Source organism: Culex pipiens, chromosome 2 (genome assembly GCF_016801865.2).
Source record: "Culex pipiens pallens isolate TS chromosome 2, TS_CPP_V2, whole genome shotgun sequence".
NCBI classification, from domain to species: Eukaryota; Metazoa; Arthropoda; class Insecta; order Diptera; family Culicidae; genus Culex; species Culex pipiens.
This window is the reverse complement of record NC_068938.1, coordinates 104,628,426-104,643,007: the sequence shown is the minus strand read 5'-3', so window position 1 is coordinate 104,643,007 and position 14,582 is coordinate 104,628,426. Positions and strand designations below refer to the sequence as shown.

Sequence of the window (14,582 nt, the reverse complement as noted above, 5' to 3'; positions counted from 1 at the left end):
AGTTGGTTTGGGAAACCACGTGAAGGTGTCGCTTCACTAATGTTGCATGCAAGTTTTTATACAGAGAAATAGCAATTTTCAAACCTTCCCTTGACATAACAAAATTACGCAAGAGGTTTTTTTTTGACAAAGAACTTTGTCCTACACTGAAAATACGTCACCCTTTTTTTCCAAGTGCCCAAACACTTGAATGATTCAATTAATCCGCATCTTAGATCTAATTTGTTTGTGTTTAAATTTCAATCCAATCCATTATTAAATTCAAGTGTTTTGGCGATTGACTTTTTGGTATTTTTTGACACCTTATTTTCATTTGGGTGGCTCAAACTTTTCAAGTGTTATGCTCATGAATTTTCCCCACTGTGCTGAACTATTCAAAGTAATGAGCAAAACACTTGAAATTGATCTTGTTTTGATTTGAAATCCAGTTTCGCGACAGCTTCGTCGGAATTTGCTTCGTTTCCTCATTTGAAAGTTTTGGAGGTCCGGTGTGTTCGTTTTTCGGAGACCGCTTGAGTTCGCTGCCGCCATGTTCCAGTCCAGAAAATTGCCTGCCCGGTTTGTGACCGCGAAGATGAGCATCACCATAAGGCTGTGTCCTCGGGCTCGGGCTCCGTATGGCCAGCGGAAGGGCTTGGTCTCCCGGGCAGTAGCCAACTTTGATGATAAAGTTCCTTTCCGGACCCATTTGGTGAGTGGGGAGAGATTTTTTTTTGGGTTTTGTTTTGATTTTTGGATGTATTTTGTATGATTCACAGGAAGGATGCGAGAGAGCTGCAGATGCCGTACCAGGTAGGCGGTGCCAGTGATAAACAAGATTTGGATGCATTCAACTCAGGGGCCATGATATGCGTCATTCGACTGGTCAAGGCACAGTTTGATGCGAACCACCGCGGTTCTGCATCAACAAGAAGATTCCCCATGGGGCCTCCATCTCCGCCGGCACCGGTGCTTCACTCGCCGACGCTGAGAAACCTCCCAGGAAGTAGTGGTGGCGAACAAACCGATCCCGACCAGGAAGAAAAAAATAACAAAATTTTTACACGCCATGTTGATAGAAAATAAAAATAAAAACATTTCATTTCGCAACATCTTCCTTACATAAAAACAAATCGAAATCCATTTCTATTACATGCAAACATGCATTGATTAAAGAAAGAAAAGCCATTTAAAACCAATAAATATAATATAGTATTTCATGTGACACAACACGTCAAATTCAAGTGTTTTGCTATTGAATTGACAGCTAATTTTGTTGCCCAAAATTCAAGTGTTTTGCGATTGGTTTTTAAGTGCACTGTATCGAGAAATTAAAAGTGAGAGTGTGTGCGTGCAACATGGAGTTAAACTTTTCGAAGTGCCATGGGAACCTTCACAGCAACTGCACAGAAAGTTTAACTCCATGTTGCACACACTCTCACTTTTAATTTCTCGATAGCAGGGTCAGATCAAGGGTAGAACACTTGATTTAAAAGGGTCATTTTTGTTCAGTGTAAGGGCTCTATTCTGGTGAGGTGTCAATCCAGAAAAACGAAAAATGTCGCGCGTTACGAAAATGTTGCATGCTTGGTACTGCGGAAGGGGTCAGCAACGAATGAAGTGTGGCAACAATGGTGCAACATTCTCACGTGACAGTTCCAAGAAAGCAGGAGACGAGGCAAAATTTGCACCATGTTGCCACATTTCATGCGGACTATATAAGCTAACAGATAGCCTCTGAACAATTTTAGTTTTGACTGAATTCCGTCAGAGACGGATCGACGGTGGTAATTTTATTGCTCACACACACATACACACATTGAAAGACACAGGTTGTGCACCAACTTGGGAGGAATTCTGTTCTAAAGAACATTGTTAGAACGGTCACTCAGAAACCAGAATGATTCAAGGCAATGGGGTTGGGACCAAACTGGTAGGATATTGGCCACACCCGGAGTGGCCATGGCCCTTAGGGAAGGTTCTACCGAGGGACATTTATCGAACCATACGACTTTGGGCAATATGGGTATCAAAATTCATGGTTTTTGATACTGGTGATGAAAATGGCAATTTTGACAGGATTGGCCACACCCGGAGTGGCCATGGCCCTGAGGGAAGGTTCTACCGAGGGACATTTATCGAACCATACGACTTGGGGCAATATGGGTATCAAAATTCATGGTTTTTGATACTGGTGATGAAAATGGCAATTTTGACAGGATTGGCCACACCCGGAGTGGCCATGGCCCTGAGGGAAGGTTCTACCGAGGGACATTTATCGAACCATACGACTTGGGGCAATATGGGTATCAAAATTCATGGTTTTTGATACTGGTGATTAAAATGGCAATTTTGACAGGATTGGCCACACTCGGAGTGGCCATGGCCCTGAGGGAAGGTTCTACCGGGGGGACATTTATCGAACCATACGACTTGGGACAATATGGGTATCAAAATTCATGGTTTTTGATACTGGTGATGAAAATGGCCATTTTGACAGGATTGGCCACACCCGGAGTGGCCATGGCCCTGAGGGAAGGTTCTACCGGGGGGACATTTATCGAACCATACGACTTTGGGCAATATGGGTATCAAAATTCATGGTTTTTGATACTGGTGATGAAAATGGCCATTTTGACAGGATTGGCCACACCCGGAGTGGCCATGGCCCTGAGGGAAGGTTCTACCGGGGGGACATTTATCGAACCATACGACTTGGGGCAATATGGGTATCAAAATTCATGGTTTTTGATACTGGTGATGAAAATGGCAATTTTGACAGGATTGGCCACACTCGGAATGGCCATGGCCCTGAGGGAAGGTTCTACCGGGGGGGACATTTAACGAACCATACGACTTGGGGCAATATGGGTATCAAAATTCATGGTAGAATGGCCATATTGACAGGATTGGCCACACTTGGAATGGCCATGGCCCTGAGGGAAGGTTCTACCGGGGGGGACAGTTATCGAACCATACGACTTGGGGCAATATGGGTATCAAAATTCATGGTAGAATGGCCATATTGACAGGATTGGCCACACTTGGAATGGCCATGGCCCTGAGGGAAGGTTCTACCGGGGGGGACATTTATCGAACCATACGACTTGGGGCAATATGGGTATCAAAATTCATGGTAGAATGGCCATATTGACAGGATTGGCCACACTTGGAATGGCCATGGCCCTGAGGGAAGGTTCTACCGGGGGGGGCAGTTATCGAACCATACGACTTGGGGCATTATGGGTATCAAAATTCATGGTTTTTGGTACCGTCCCAAGTCGTATGGTTCGATAAATGTCCCCGGTAGAACCTTCCCCAGGGCCATGGCCACTTCGGTTGAGGCCAATCCTGCCAAAATGTCCATTTTCATTACCAGTATCAAAAACCATGAATTTTGATACCCATATTGCCCCAAGTCGTATGGTTCGATAAATGTCCCCCCGGTAGAACCTGCCCTCAGGGCAATTGAATAAATTGATTACTCCTTTATTTGACCTCCTAGCCAAATGGTGTCTTCGGAAGAGTTGTTGTACTTGATAAGGGCTATCTTTTAAAGTTATTGACATACAGGGTGTTAACCAAAAACTAACTCTGTTGGATAACGTTGTAGGGCTTTGGTGTATTGCGCAAAGTTGTAAAGGAGAAAATTTCATGAAAGTTTGTCAAAGGCGCCAAATTTGTAGCTCTTTATCTACTACGTCATTTTTGCAAAAATGGTAAAAAAAGCACTTTTTTTTGTGATAACTTAAAATGTTAGCATTTTAGCGGCCTACTATTTTCTGAAGAGTTGTTTATGACATAAAATTACACATCTTTGCCCAAGACAGCAAAATGTTGTGAGCCTTTATGGAGGAGTTATAACCATTTGTAAGTGATTTTGAGCATATTTTCAAGTAGCAATGTTTTCGAGTTGGCGAATTTTGGCGCAAAACCGAACAATGCACATAAAAGTACACACTTTCAACTACATTTTCTGAAAATATCTCCGTGTCTATCGGTGTCGATTTAGAGATACATTGGACTCTCTCGTTGTCGATCTTCTCGATATCAATATTACTCCAGCTGTCAATAAATTTTTCAGTCCCTTCAAATAGATTGCTTTGATTTTTTGTTCTATAATTTCATAACTCCTGCTCTCGACGGTCCCTTCAATATCGACAACGAGAGAGTCCACTGTATCTCAATTTGAATTTGACGGTTTTTAATCAATTTATTTATAAGCGGAATCTTATTGAAACGTGGTAATAATCGGTAAATTGAAAGGGTAAATTGATCGATTTTAATATTGCTTATTGCGAGATAGAATCACGTTTCTCCTTCGCTGTGAGTGACCGGAGATTATTGCTGCCTTATTACCGCAGTGTAAAAATCAGCAAGTTGAACTGAAATTCTGGTTGATTTGGCTGTCAACTTGGTTTGTTTTGAATATTTTCCAAAAAGTCAGCTCAAAACTCAAGGCAACCTTTGACAACAGCCAAAAAATTGTTCTGCGGTTGTCTTGCGGCTGTCATGCGACCATTATCTTGCGGTCGTATCACCGCTCGTGAACTCTAATTATTGACGCCCGCAGTAGAACATTGTTCATGCTTAAAATTCTGATACACATTTTAAAATTATGAATAAATACATGTTTTTCCCAAAAATAATGTAAGTGAAAATTTTAAATAATTGTTCGTATTTAAAATTAAGTATTTCTTTTCATATGTGGTCACTCTGGAAAGGTTGTCGTATTTTTTCATAGACAATGTAATTTCCATAAAAATCGATCAATTTACCCTTCAATTTACCGATTTTCACCTTGTATTCATTATGATTTCGAATCACATTTATAAATACATTGATTAAAAATCGGCAAATTCAAATTGAGATATCTAAAAATATATACACGGAGATATTTTCAGGAAATGTAGTTGAAAGTGTGTACTTTCAGGTGCATTGTTCGGTTTTGCGCCAAAATGCGCCATTTTGAAAACATTGCAACTTGAAAATAGGCTCAAAATCACTTAAAAATGGTTATAACTCCTCAATAAAGGCTCAAAACATTTTGCTGTTTTCGGCAAAGATATGTAATTTTATATCATAAACAACTCTTCAGAACATAGTAGGCCGCTAAAACGCTAACATTTTAAGTTATCACAAAAAAGTGCTTTTTGGACCATTTTTGCAAAACTGGCGTATATCTCGAGTAGATTAAGAGCTACAAATTTGACGCCTTCGACCAACCTTCATGATTTTTTCTCCTCTACAACTTTGCCCAAAACACCAAAGCCCTACAACGTCATCCAACAAAGTTAATTATGGTTGACACCCTGGAAGGTCGTCACCCTGTATGTCAATAACTTCAAAAGATAGCCCTTATCAAGTACAACAACTCTTCCGAAGACACCATTTGGCTAGGACGTCAAATAAAAGAGTTATCAATTTATTCCACTTAATTTTGCCATTCCGAACACTGTGCAATGGCTCCGGGTGTGGCCAATCCTGTCAAAATGGCCATTTTCATCACCAGTATCAAAAACCATGAATTTTGATACCCATATTGCCCCAAGTCGTATGGTTCATTAAATGTCCCCCCGGTAGAACCTTCCCTCAGGGCCATGGCCACTCCGGGTGTGGCCAATATCCTACCAGTTTGGTCCCAACCCCATTGCCTTGAATCATTCTGGTTTCCGAGTGACCGTTCTAACAATGTTCTTTAGAACACAACCTGTGTCTTTCAATGTGTGTATGTGTGTGTGAGCAATAAAATTACCACCGTCGATCCGTCTCTGACGGATTTCAGTCAAAACTAAAATTGTTCAGAGGCTATCTGTTAGCTTATATAGTCCGCATGAAATGTGGCAACATGGTGCAAATTTTGCCTCGTCTCCTGCTTTCTTGGAACTGTCACGCGAGAATGTTGCACCATTGTTGCCACATTTCATGCGGACTATATAAGCTAACAGATAGCCTCTGAACAATTTTAGTTTTGACTGAAATCCGTCAGAGACGGATCGACGGTGGTAATTTTATTGCTCACACACACATACACACATTGAAAGACACAGGTTGTGCACCAACTTGGGAGGAATTCTGTTCTAAAGAACATTGTTAGAACGGTCACTCAGAAACCAGAATGATTCAAGGCAATGGGGTTGGGACCAAACTGGTAGGATATTGGCCACACCCGGAGTGGCCATGGCCCTGAGGGAAGGTTCTACCGGGGGACATTTATCGAACCATACGACTTGGGGCAATATGGGTATCAAAATTCATGGTTTTTGATACTGGTGATGAAAATGGCCATTTTGACAGGATTGGCCACACCCGGAGTGGCCATGGCCCTGAGGGAAGGTTCTACCGGGGGACATTTATCGAACCATACGACTTGGGGCAATATGGGTATCAAAATTCATGGTTTTTGATACTGGTGATGAAAATGGCCATTTTGACAGGATTGGCCACACCCGGAGTGGCCATGGCCCTGAGGGAAGGTTCTACCGGGGGACATTTATCGAACCATACGACTTGGGGCAATATGGGTATCAAAATTCATGGTTTTTGATACTGGTGATGAAAATGGCCATTTTGACAGGATTGGCCACACTCGGAGTGGCCATGGCCCTGAGGGAAGGTTCTACCGGGGGGACATTTATCGAACCATACGACTTGGGGCAATATGGGTATCAAAATTCATGGTTTTTGATACTGGTGATAAAAATGGCCATTTTGACAGGATTGGCCACACCCGGAGTGGCCATGGCCCTGAGGGAAGGTTCTACCGGGGGACATTTATCGAACCATACGACTTTGGGCAATATGGGTATCAAAATTCATGGTTTTTGATACTGGTGATGAAAATGGCCATTTTGACAGGATTGGCCACACCCGGAGTGGCCATGGCCCTGAGGGAAGGTTCTACCGGGGGGACATTTATCGAACCATACGACTTGGGGCAATATGGGTATCAAAATTCATGGTTTTTGATACTGGTGATGAAAATGGCCATTTTGACAGGATTGGCCACACTCGGAGTGGCCATGGCCCTGAGGGAAGGTTCTACCGGGGGGACATTTATCGAACCATACGACTTGGGGCAATATGGGTATCAAAATTCATGGTAGAATGGCCATATTGACAGGATTGGCCACACTTGGAATGGCCATGGCCCTGAGGGAAGGTTCTACCGGGGGGACAGTTATCGAACCATACGACTTGGGGCAATATGGGTATCAAAATTCATGGTAGAATGGCCATATTGACAGGATTGGCCACACTTGGAATGGCCATGGCCCTGAGGGAAGGTTCTACCGGGGGGACATTTATCGAACCATACGACTTGGGGCAATATGGGTATCAAAATTCATGGTTTTTGATACTGGTGATGAAAATGGCCATTTTGACAGGATTGGCCACACTTGGAATGGCCATGGCCCTGAGGGAAGGTTCTACCGGGGGGACAGTTATCGAACCATACGACTTGGGGCATTATGGGTATCAAAATTCATGGTTTTTGGTACCGTCCCAAGTCGTATGGTTCGATAAATGTCCCCGGTAGAACCTTCCCCAGGGCCATGGCCACTTCGGTTGAGGCCAATCCTACCAAAATGTCCATTTTCATTACCAGTATCAAAAACCATGAATTTTGATACCCATATTGCCCCAAGTCGTATGGTTCGATAAATGTCCCCCCGGTAGAACCTGCCCTCAGGGCAATTGAATAAATTGATTACTCCTTTATTTGACCTCCTAGCCAAATGGTGTCTTCGGAAGAGTTGTTGTACTTGATAAGGGCTATCTTTTAAAGTTATTGACATACAGGGTGTTAACCAAAAACTAACTCTGTTGGATAACGTTGTAGGGCTTTGGTGTATTGCGCAAAGTTGTAAAGGAGAAAATTTCATGAAAGTTTGTCAAAGGCGCCAAATTTGTAGCTCTTTATCTACTACGTCATTTTTGCAAAAATGGTAAAAAAAGCACTTTTTTTTGTGATAACTTAAAATGTTAGCATTTTAGCGGCCTACTATTTTCTGAAGAGTTGTTTATGACATAAAATTACACATCTTTGCCCAAGACAGCAAAATGTTGTGAGCCTTTATGGAGGAGTTATAACCATTTGTAAGTGATTTTGAGCATATTTTCAAGTAGCAATGTTTTCGAGTTGGCGAATTTTGGCGCAAAACCGAACAATGCACATAAAAGTACACACTTTCAACTACATTTTCTGAAAATATCTCCGTGTCTATCGGTGTCGATTTAGAGATACATTGGACTCTCTCGTTGTCGATCTTCTCGATATCAATATTACTCCAGCTGTCAATAAATTTTTCAGTCCCTTCAAATAGATTGCTTTGATTTTTTGTTCTATAATTTCATAACTCCTGCTCTCGACGGTCCCTTCAATATCGACAACGAGAGAGTCCACTGTATCTCAATTTGAATTTGACGGTTTTTAATCAATTTATTTATAAGCGGAATCTTATTGAAACGTGGTAATAATCGGTAAATTGAAAGGGTAAATTGATCGATTTTAATATTGCTTATTGCGAGATAGAATCACGTTTCTCCTTCGCTGTGAGTGACCGGAGATTATTGCTGCCTTATTACCGCAGTGTAAAAATCAGCAAGTTGAACTGAAATTCTGGTTGATTTGGCTGTCAACTTGGTTTGTTTTGAATATTTTCCAAAAAGTCAGCTCAAACTCAAGGCAACCTTTGACAACAGCCAAAAAAATTTTCTGCGGTTGTCTTGCGGCTGTCATGCGACCATTATCTTGCGGTCGTATCACCGCTCGTGAACTCTAATTATTGACGCCCGCAGTAGAACATTGTTCATGCTTAAAATTCTGATACACATTTTAAAATTATGAATAAATACATGTTTTTCCCAAAAATAATGTAAGTGAAAATTTTAAATAATTGTTCGTATTTAAAATTAAGTATTTCTTTTCATATGTGGTCACTCTGGAAAGGTTGTCGTATTTTTTCATAGACAATGTAATTTCCATAAAAATCGATCAATTTACCCTTCAATTTACCGATTTTCACCTTGTATTCATTATGATTTCGAATCACATTTATAAATACATTGATTAAAAATCGGCAAATTCAAATTGAGATATCTAAAAATATATACACGGAGATATTTTCAGGAAATGTAGTTGAAAGTGTGTACTTTCAGGTGCATTGTTCGGTTTTGCGCCAAAATGCGCCATTTTGAAAACATTGCAACTTGAAAATAGGCTCAAAATCACTTAAAAATGGTTATAACTCCTCAATAAAGGCTCAAAACATTTTGCTGTTTTCGGCAAAGATATGTAATTTTATATCATAAACAACTCTTCAGAACATAGTAGGCCGCTAAAACGCTAACATTTTAAGTTATCACAAAAAAGTGCTTTTTGGACCATTTTTGCAAAACTGGCGTATATCTCGAGTAGATTAAGAGCTACAAATTTGACGCCTTCGACCAACCTTCATGATTTTTTCTCCTCTACAACTTTGCCCAAAACACCAAAGCCCTACAACGTCATCCAACAAAGTTAATTATGGTTGACACCCTGGAAGGTCGTCACCCTGTATGTCAATAACTTCAAAAGATAGCCCTTATCAAGTACAACAACTCTTCCGAAGACACCATTTGGCTAGGACGTCAAATAAAAGAGTTATCAATTTATTCCACTTAATTTTGCCATTCCGAACACTCCGGGTGTGGCCAATCCTGTCAAAATGGCCATTTTCATCACCAGTATCAAAAACCATGAATTTTGATACCCATATTGCCCCAAGTCGTATGGTTCGATAAATGTCCCCCCGGTAGAACCTTCCCTCAGGGCCATGGCCACTCCGGGTGTGGCCAATATCCTACCAGTTTGGTCCCAACCCCATTGCCTTGAATCATTCTGGTTTCCGAGTGACCGTTCTAACAATGTTCTTTAGAACACAACCTGTGTCTTTCAATGTGTGTATGTGTGTGTGAGCAATAAAATTACCACCGTCGATCCGTCTCTGACGGATTTCAGTCAAAACTAAATTGTTCAGAGGCTATCTGTTAGCTTATATAGTCCGCATGAAATGTGGCAACATGGTGCAAATTTTGCCTCGTCTCCTGCTTTCTTGGAACTGTCACGCGAGAATGTTGCACCATTGTTGCCACATTTCATGCGGACTATATAAGCTAACAGATAGCCTCTGAACAATTTTAGTTTTGACTGAAATCCGTCAGAGACGGATCGACGGTGGTAATTTTATTGCTCACACACACATACACACATTGAAAGACACAGGTTGTGCACCAACTTGGGAGGAATTCTGTTCTAAAGAACATTGTTAGAACGGTCACTCGGAAACCAGAATGATTCAAGGCAATGGGGTTGGGACCAAACTGGTAGGATATTGGCCACACCCGGAGTGGCCATGGCCCTGAGGGAAGGTTCTACCGGGGGGACATTTAATGAACCATACGACTTGCGGCAATATGGGTATCAAAATTCATGGTTTTTGATACTGGTGATGAAAATGGCCATTTTGATAGGATTGGCCACGCCCGGAGTGGCCATGGCCGTGCGGGAAGGTTCTACCGGGGGGACATTTATTGAACCATACGACTTGGGGCAATATGGGTATCAAAATTCGTGGTTTTTGATACTGGTATTGAAAATGGCCATTTTGACAGGATTGGCCACACCCGGAGTGGCAAATGGCCCTGAGGGAAGGTTTTACCGGGGGACATTTATTGAACCATTCGACTTTGGGCAATATGGGTATCAAAATTCATGGTTTTTGATACTGGTGATGAAAATGGCAATTTTGACAGGATTAGCCACACCCGGAGTGGCCATGGCCCTGAGGGAAGATTCTACCGGGGATACATTTATCGAACCATACGACTTTGGGCAATATGGGTATCAAAATTCATGGTTTTTGATACTGGTGATGAAAATGGCCATTTTGACAGGATTGGCCACACCCGGAGTGGCCATGGCCCTGAGGGAAGGTTCTACCGGGGGACATTTATCGAACCATACGACTTTGGGCAATATGGGTATCAAAATTCATGGTTTTTGATACTGGTGATGAAAATGGCCATTTTGACAGGATTGGCCACACCCGCAGTGGCCATAGCCCTGAGGGAAGGTTCTACCGGGGGGACATTTATCGAACCATACGACTTGGGGCAATATGGGTGTCAAAATTCATGGTTTTTGATACTGGTGATGAAAATGGCCATTTTGACAGGATTGGCCACACCCGGAGTGGCCATGGCCCTGAGGGAAGGTTCTACCGGGGGACATTTATCGAACAATACGACTTTGAGCAATATGGGTATCAAAATTCATGGTTTTTGATACTGGTGATGAAAATGGCCATTTTGACAGGATTGGCCACACTCGGACTGGCCATGGCCCTGAGGGAAGGTTCTTCCGGAGGGACATTTATCGAACCATACGACTTAAGGCAATATGGGTATCAAAATTCATGGTTTTTGATACTGGTGCTGAAAATGGCCATTTTGACAGGATTGGCCACACCCGGAGTGGCCATGGCCCTGAGGGAAGGTTCTACCGGGGACATTTTTTGAACCATTCGACTTTGGGTAATATGGGTATCAAAATTCATGGTTTTTGATACTGGTGATGAAAATTGCAATTTTGACAGGATTGGCCACACCCGGAGTGGCCATGGCCCTGAGGGAAGATTCTACCGGGGATACATTTATCGAACCATACGACTTTGGGCAATATGGGTATCAAAATTCATGGTTTTTGATACTGGTGATGAAAATGGCCATTTTGACAGGATTGGCCACACCCGGAGTGGCCATAGCCCTGAGGGAAGGTTCTACCGGTGCCATTGATTGAATAAATTTAATTAGAATTAATTATTCAGGATTAAATAAATAGGCAAAGAATTAAAAAATAGAAATCAAAATAGCATGATTTTTAGAGTTTTGTACATAGTTCTTTGTCATATTGGTCATGTAGAACATAACCACCTGCACCTTTTTTTGTTGAGCCTTATGACCAATGCGACCAATTAGAGGAATATTGTGGTGTGGTGTATTTTTTTTTGTAGCAAATCAGGTTAACCCAACACCATGGAACGATGAGAGGCAGCTCCTGTTTACTGCATGTTGTCCCAGTTAGGGTCGACTTGTTTTATAAAGTCTATCACCCTACTAGGACGGAAATGGCCCTTTCCCAAAAAATAATATTCTAGTTTGAATCAGGGCACCACAATTACACAAAAGGTGCTCTGATGTTTCATTCTCAATATTACAAAATCTACAATTTGCGTTTGGAATTTTCCTCATATTAAATAAGTGGTATTTGCATGGGCAGTGACCAGTTAGTAAACCAGTTATCACCCTTAAATTTTTTTTATCTAGTTTTAATAGTTCCCGAGATAGTTTCTCACCTGGAAGGATAAATCTTTTTGCTTGTCTGGAAGTATCTGTAGAATTCCACATTGAATTGATTGTTAATTGTTCCCAACGTTTTAGCTCCATTTTCAGAACACCAAAGAAAGGTTATGGGCCAATGAATCAGTTTCAGATCCTTTCCTTGCCAGACTTTCCGCGTTTTCGTTTCCTAAAATTCCACAATGCCCAGGAACCCAGTAAAGATTGACCGAGTTCTTTTGGGACAATTGCTTTAGTAATTTGATTCCTTCCCATACTAGTCTTGACTGGCAGGTATACCCTTTCAGAGCATTCAGTGCTGCCAAGCTGTCGGAAAAGATACAAATAGTAGCTAATCTATAATTTCTTTTGAGGCAAATGTGCAAACATTCAATTATTGCATAAACTTCTGCTTGAAAAACTGTTGGAAATTGTCCCATTGGAACAGATGTCTTAATTCCTGGTCCAAACACTCCAGCTCCCGTTTTATTATTCATTCTAGAACCATCCGTGTAGAACAGAATAGAGCCTGGACGAAGATTAGGCCCACCATAATCCCACTCGTAGCGACTTTTAGCGTCCACTGTGAACGGAATGTCATAGTTAGCCTTTGTCGGCATCCAGTCTACTATTGAGTTTAACGCCGGATTCAAGGTAAAGTTTTTAAGGACTTCTAGGTGCCCTGTCAAATCTTCATCCTGAATTCTTGTGGCTCGATTCATTAATAAAGCACTCTTAAGGGCTTCTAATTCTATGAATTTATGAAGAGGAAGTAAATTTAACAAGGAGTTTAGTGCAGCAGATGAAGTGCTGTGCTTAGCTCCAGTTATTGAAATGGTGGCTAATCTTTGCAGCTTAGCTAATTTATTTTGGGCAATTGATTCTTTAACTTTCGGCCACCACACAAGTGACGCATACGTAATTCTTGTTCTAACTATACATGTATATATCCAATAAATCATTGTAGGGCGGAGACTCCACTTTTTTCCAAAAGTTTTTTTTAATCAGTCATAGAGAATTAATTCCTTTGTTTAATACATTATTCAGGTGAGCATTCCAATTAAGTTTCTTATCTAAAGTAATACCAAGATATTTCACTTCGTTAGAATACCCAATAGTTGTCCCACGAATAGCAAGATTAGGTAGTGCTGCTCTTCGTCTTGTGAACGGTATTATAACTGTTTTAGAGGGATTTATACCAAGACCCTCATTTTTACACCATTTTGAGATAAAATTCAAGGCCGATTGCATTCGGTTACAAATTTCGCTACCTATTTTTCCCCGAACTATTATACAGATGTCATCCGCATAGCTGATCAGTTCAAAGCCGAGACTCGCCAACTTTTTCAAAAGATCGTCGACTACTAATGACCATAGCAGAGGTGATAGAACTCCACCTTGTGGAGTCCTTTTCGACCTCAAACTTCAAAAACTCAGTTTTGACCGAATCACAATGTCCCCATTCCGAAAACGACCTGGAAAACAGAATTTTAGGACGTCCCGGGATACGGGAAAAGATGTTTTGATCCCGGGAAATTTTTGAAACAGTAATAAAATCTGTGTTTTTATTATATTTGTTGAAATTTGTTGAAAAACTCAAGCTTAAAATCATAGAATTACTCAATACCATTAATTGGTGCTAATGCTAATAAGTCCCTCATATTTATATAAAAGTTTAACCATCCTTTTAATTTAAAAAAAAAACAAAGACCACAGCAAATAAAAGTACAGTCAATGTAATATTTTAAATGAGTTTAGAATTTCATGGCTTATATAACACATGAGCAAGTCTCTACCAAAACCGGAAATGGATTTTATTTGTATTTTTTGATTTGGCTCAAACTTTGTGGGGGCCTTCCCTATGACCAAAGAAGCTATTTTGTGTCATTGGTTAACCTATACAAGTCTCCATACAATTTTGGCTGCTGTCCATACAAAAATGGTACGTAAATATTCAAACAGCTGTAACTTTTGAGTAAATTTTCTGATCAATTTGGTGTCTTCGGCAAAGTTGTAGGTATTGTTAAGGACTATTGAGAAAAAATAGGTACACGTAAAATTTTTTTGCACTTTTTTTAATCAACTTTTTTTCTACTAACACTCAATTTCCCAAAATACGTATTTTTTGATTTTCGAGATATTTTGATATGTTTTAGGGGACAAAAATCCGCAACTTTTGAGCCATAGAGAAACATGGTCAAAAAATTTGCCGCCGAGTTATG

General features: G+C 40.9%; 2 protein-coding genes across 2 annotated transcripts in view; one reads left to right on the top strand and one right to left on the bottom strand.

Moving 5' to 3' along the window:
- Positions 1 to 14,582, bottom strand: part of LOC120427994 (alpha-ketoglutarate-dependent dioxygenase alkB homolog 4) — a 284,866-nt gene that overhangs the window by 32,771 nt on the left and 237,513 nt on the right. The window lies entirely within an intron of this gene.
- On the top strand, positions 166 to 1,296 carry LOC120428368 (puff-specific protein Bx42-like). Its single transcript, XM_039593374.2, has 2 exons — positions 166 to 691; positions 759 to 1,296. Exons 1-2 carry the CDS (start codon positions 663 to 665, stop codon positions 1,063 to 1,065), a joined length of 336 nt encoding a protein of 111 aa, XP_039449308.1. The 5' UTR covers positions 166 to 662; the 3' UTR covers positions 1,066 to 1,296.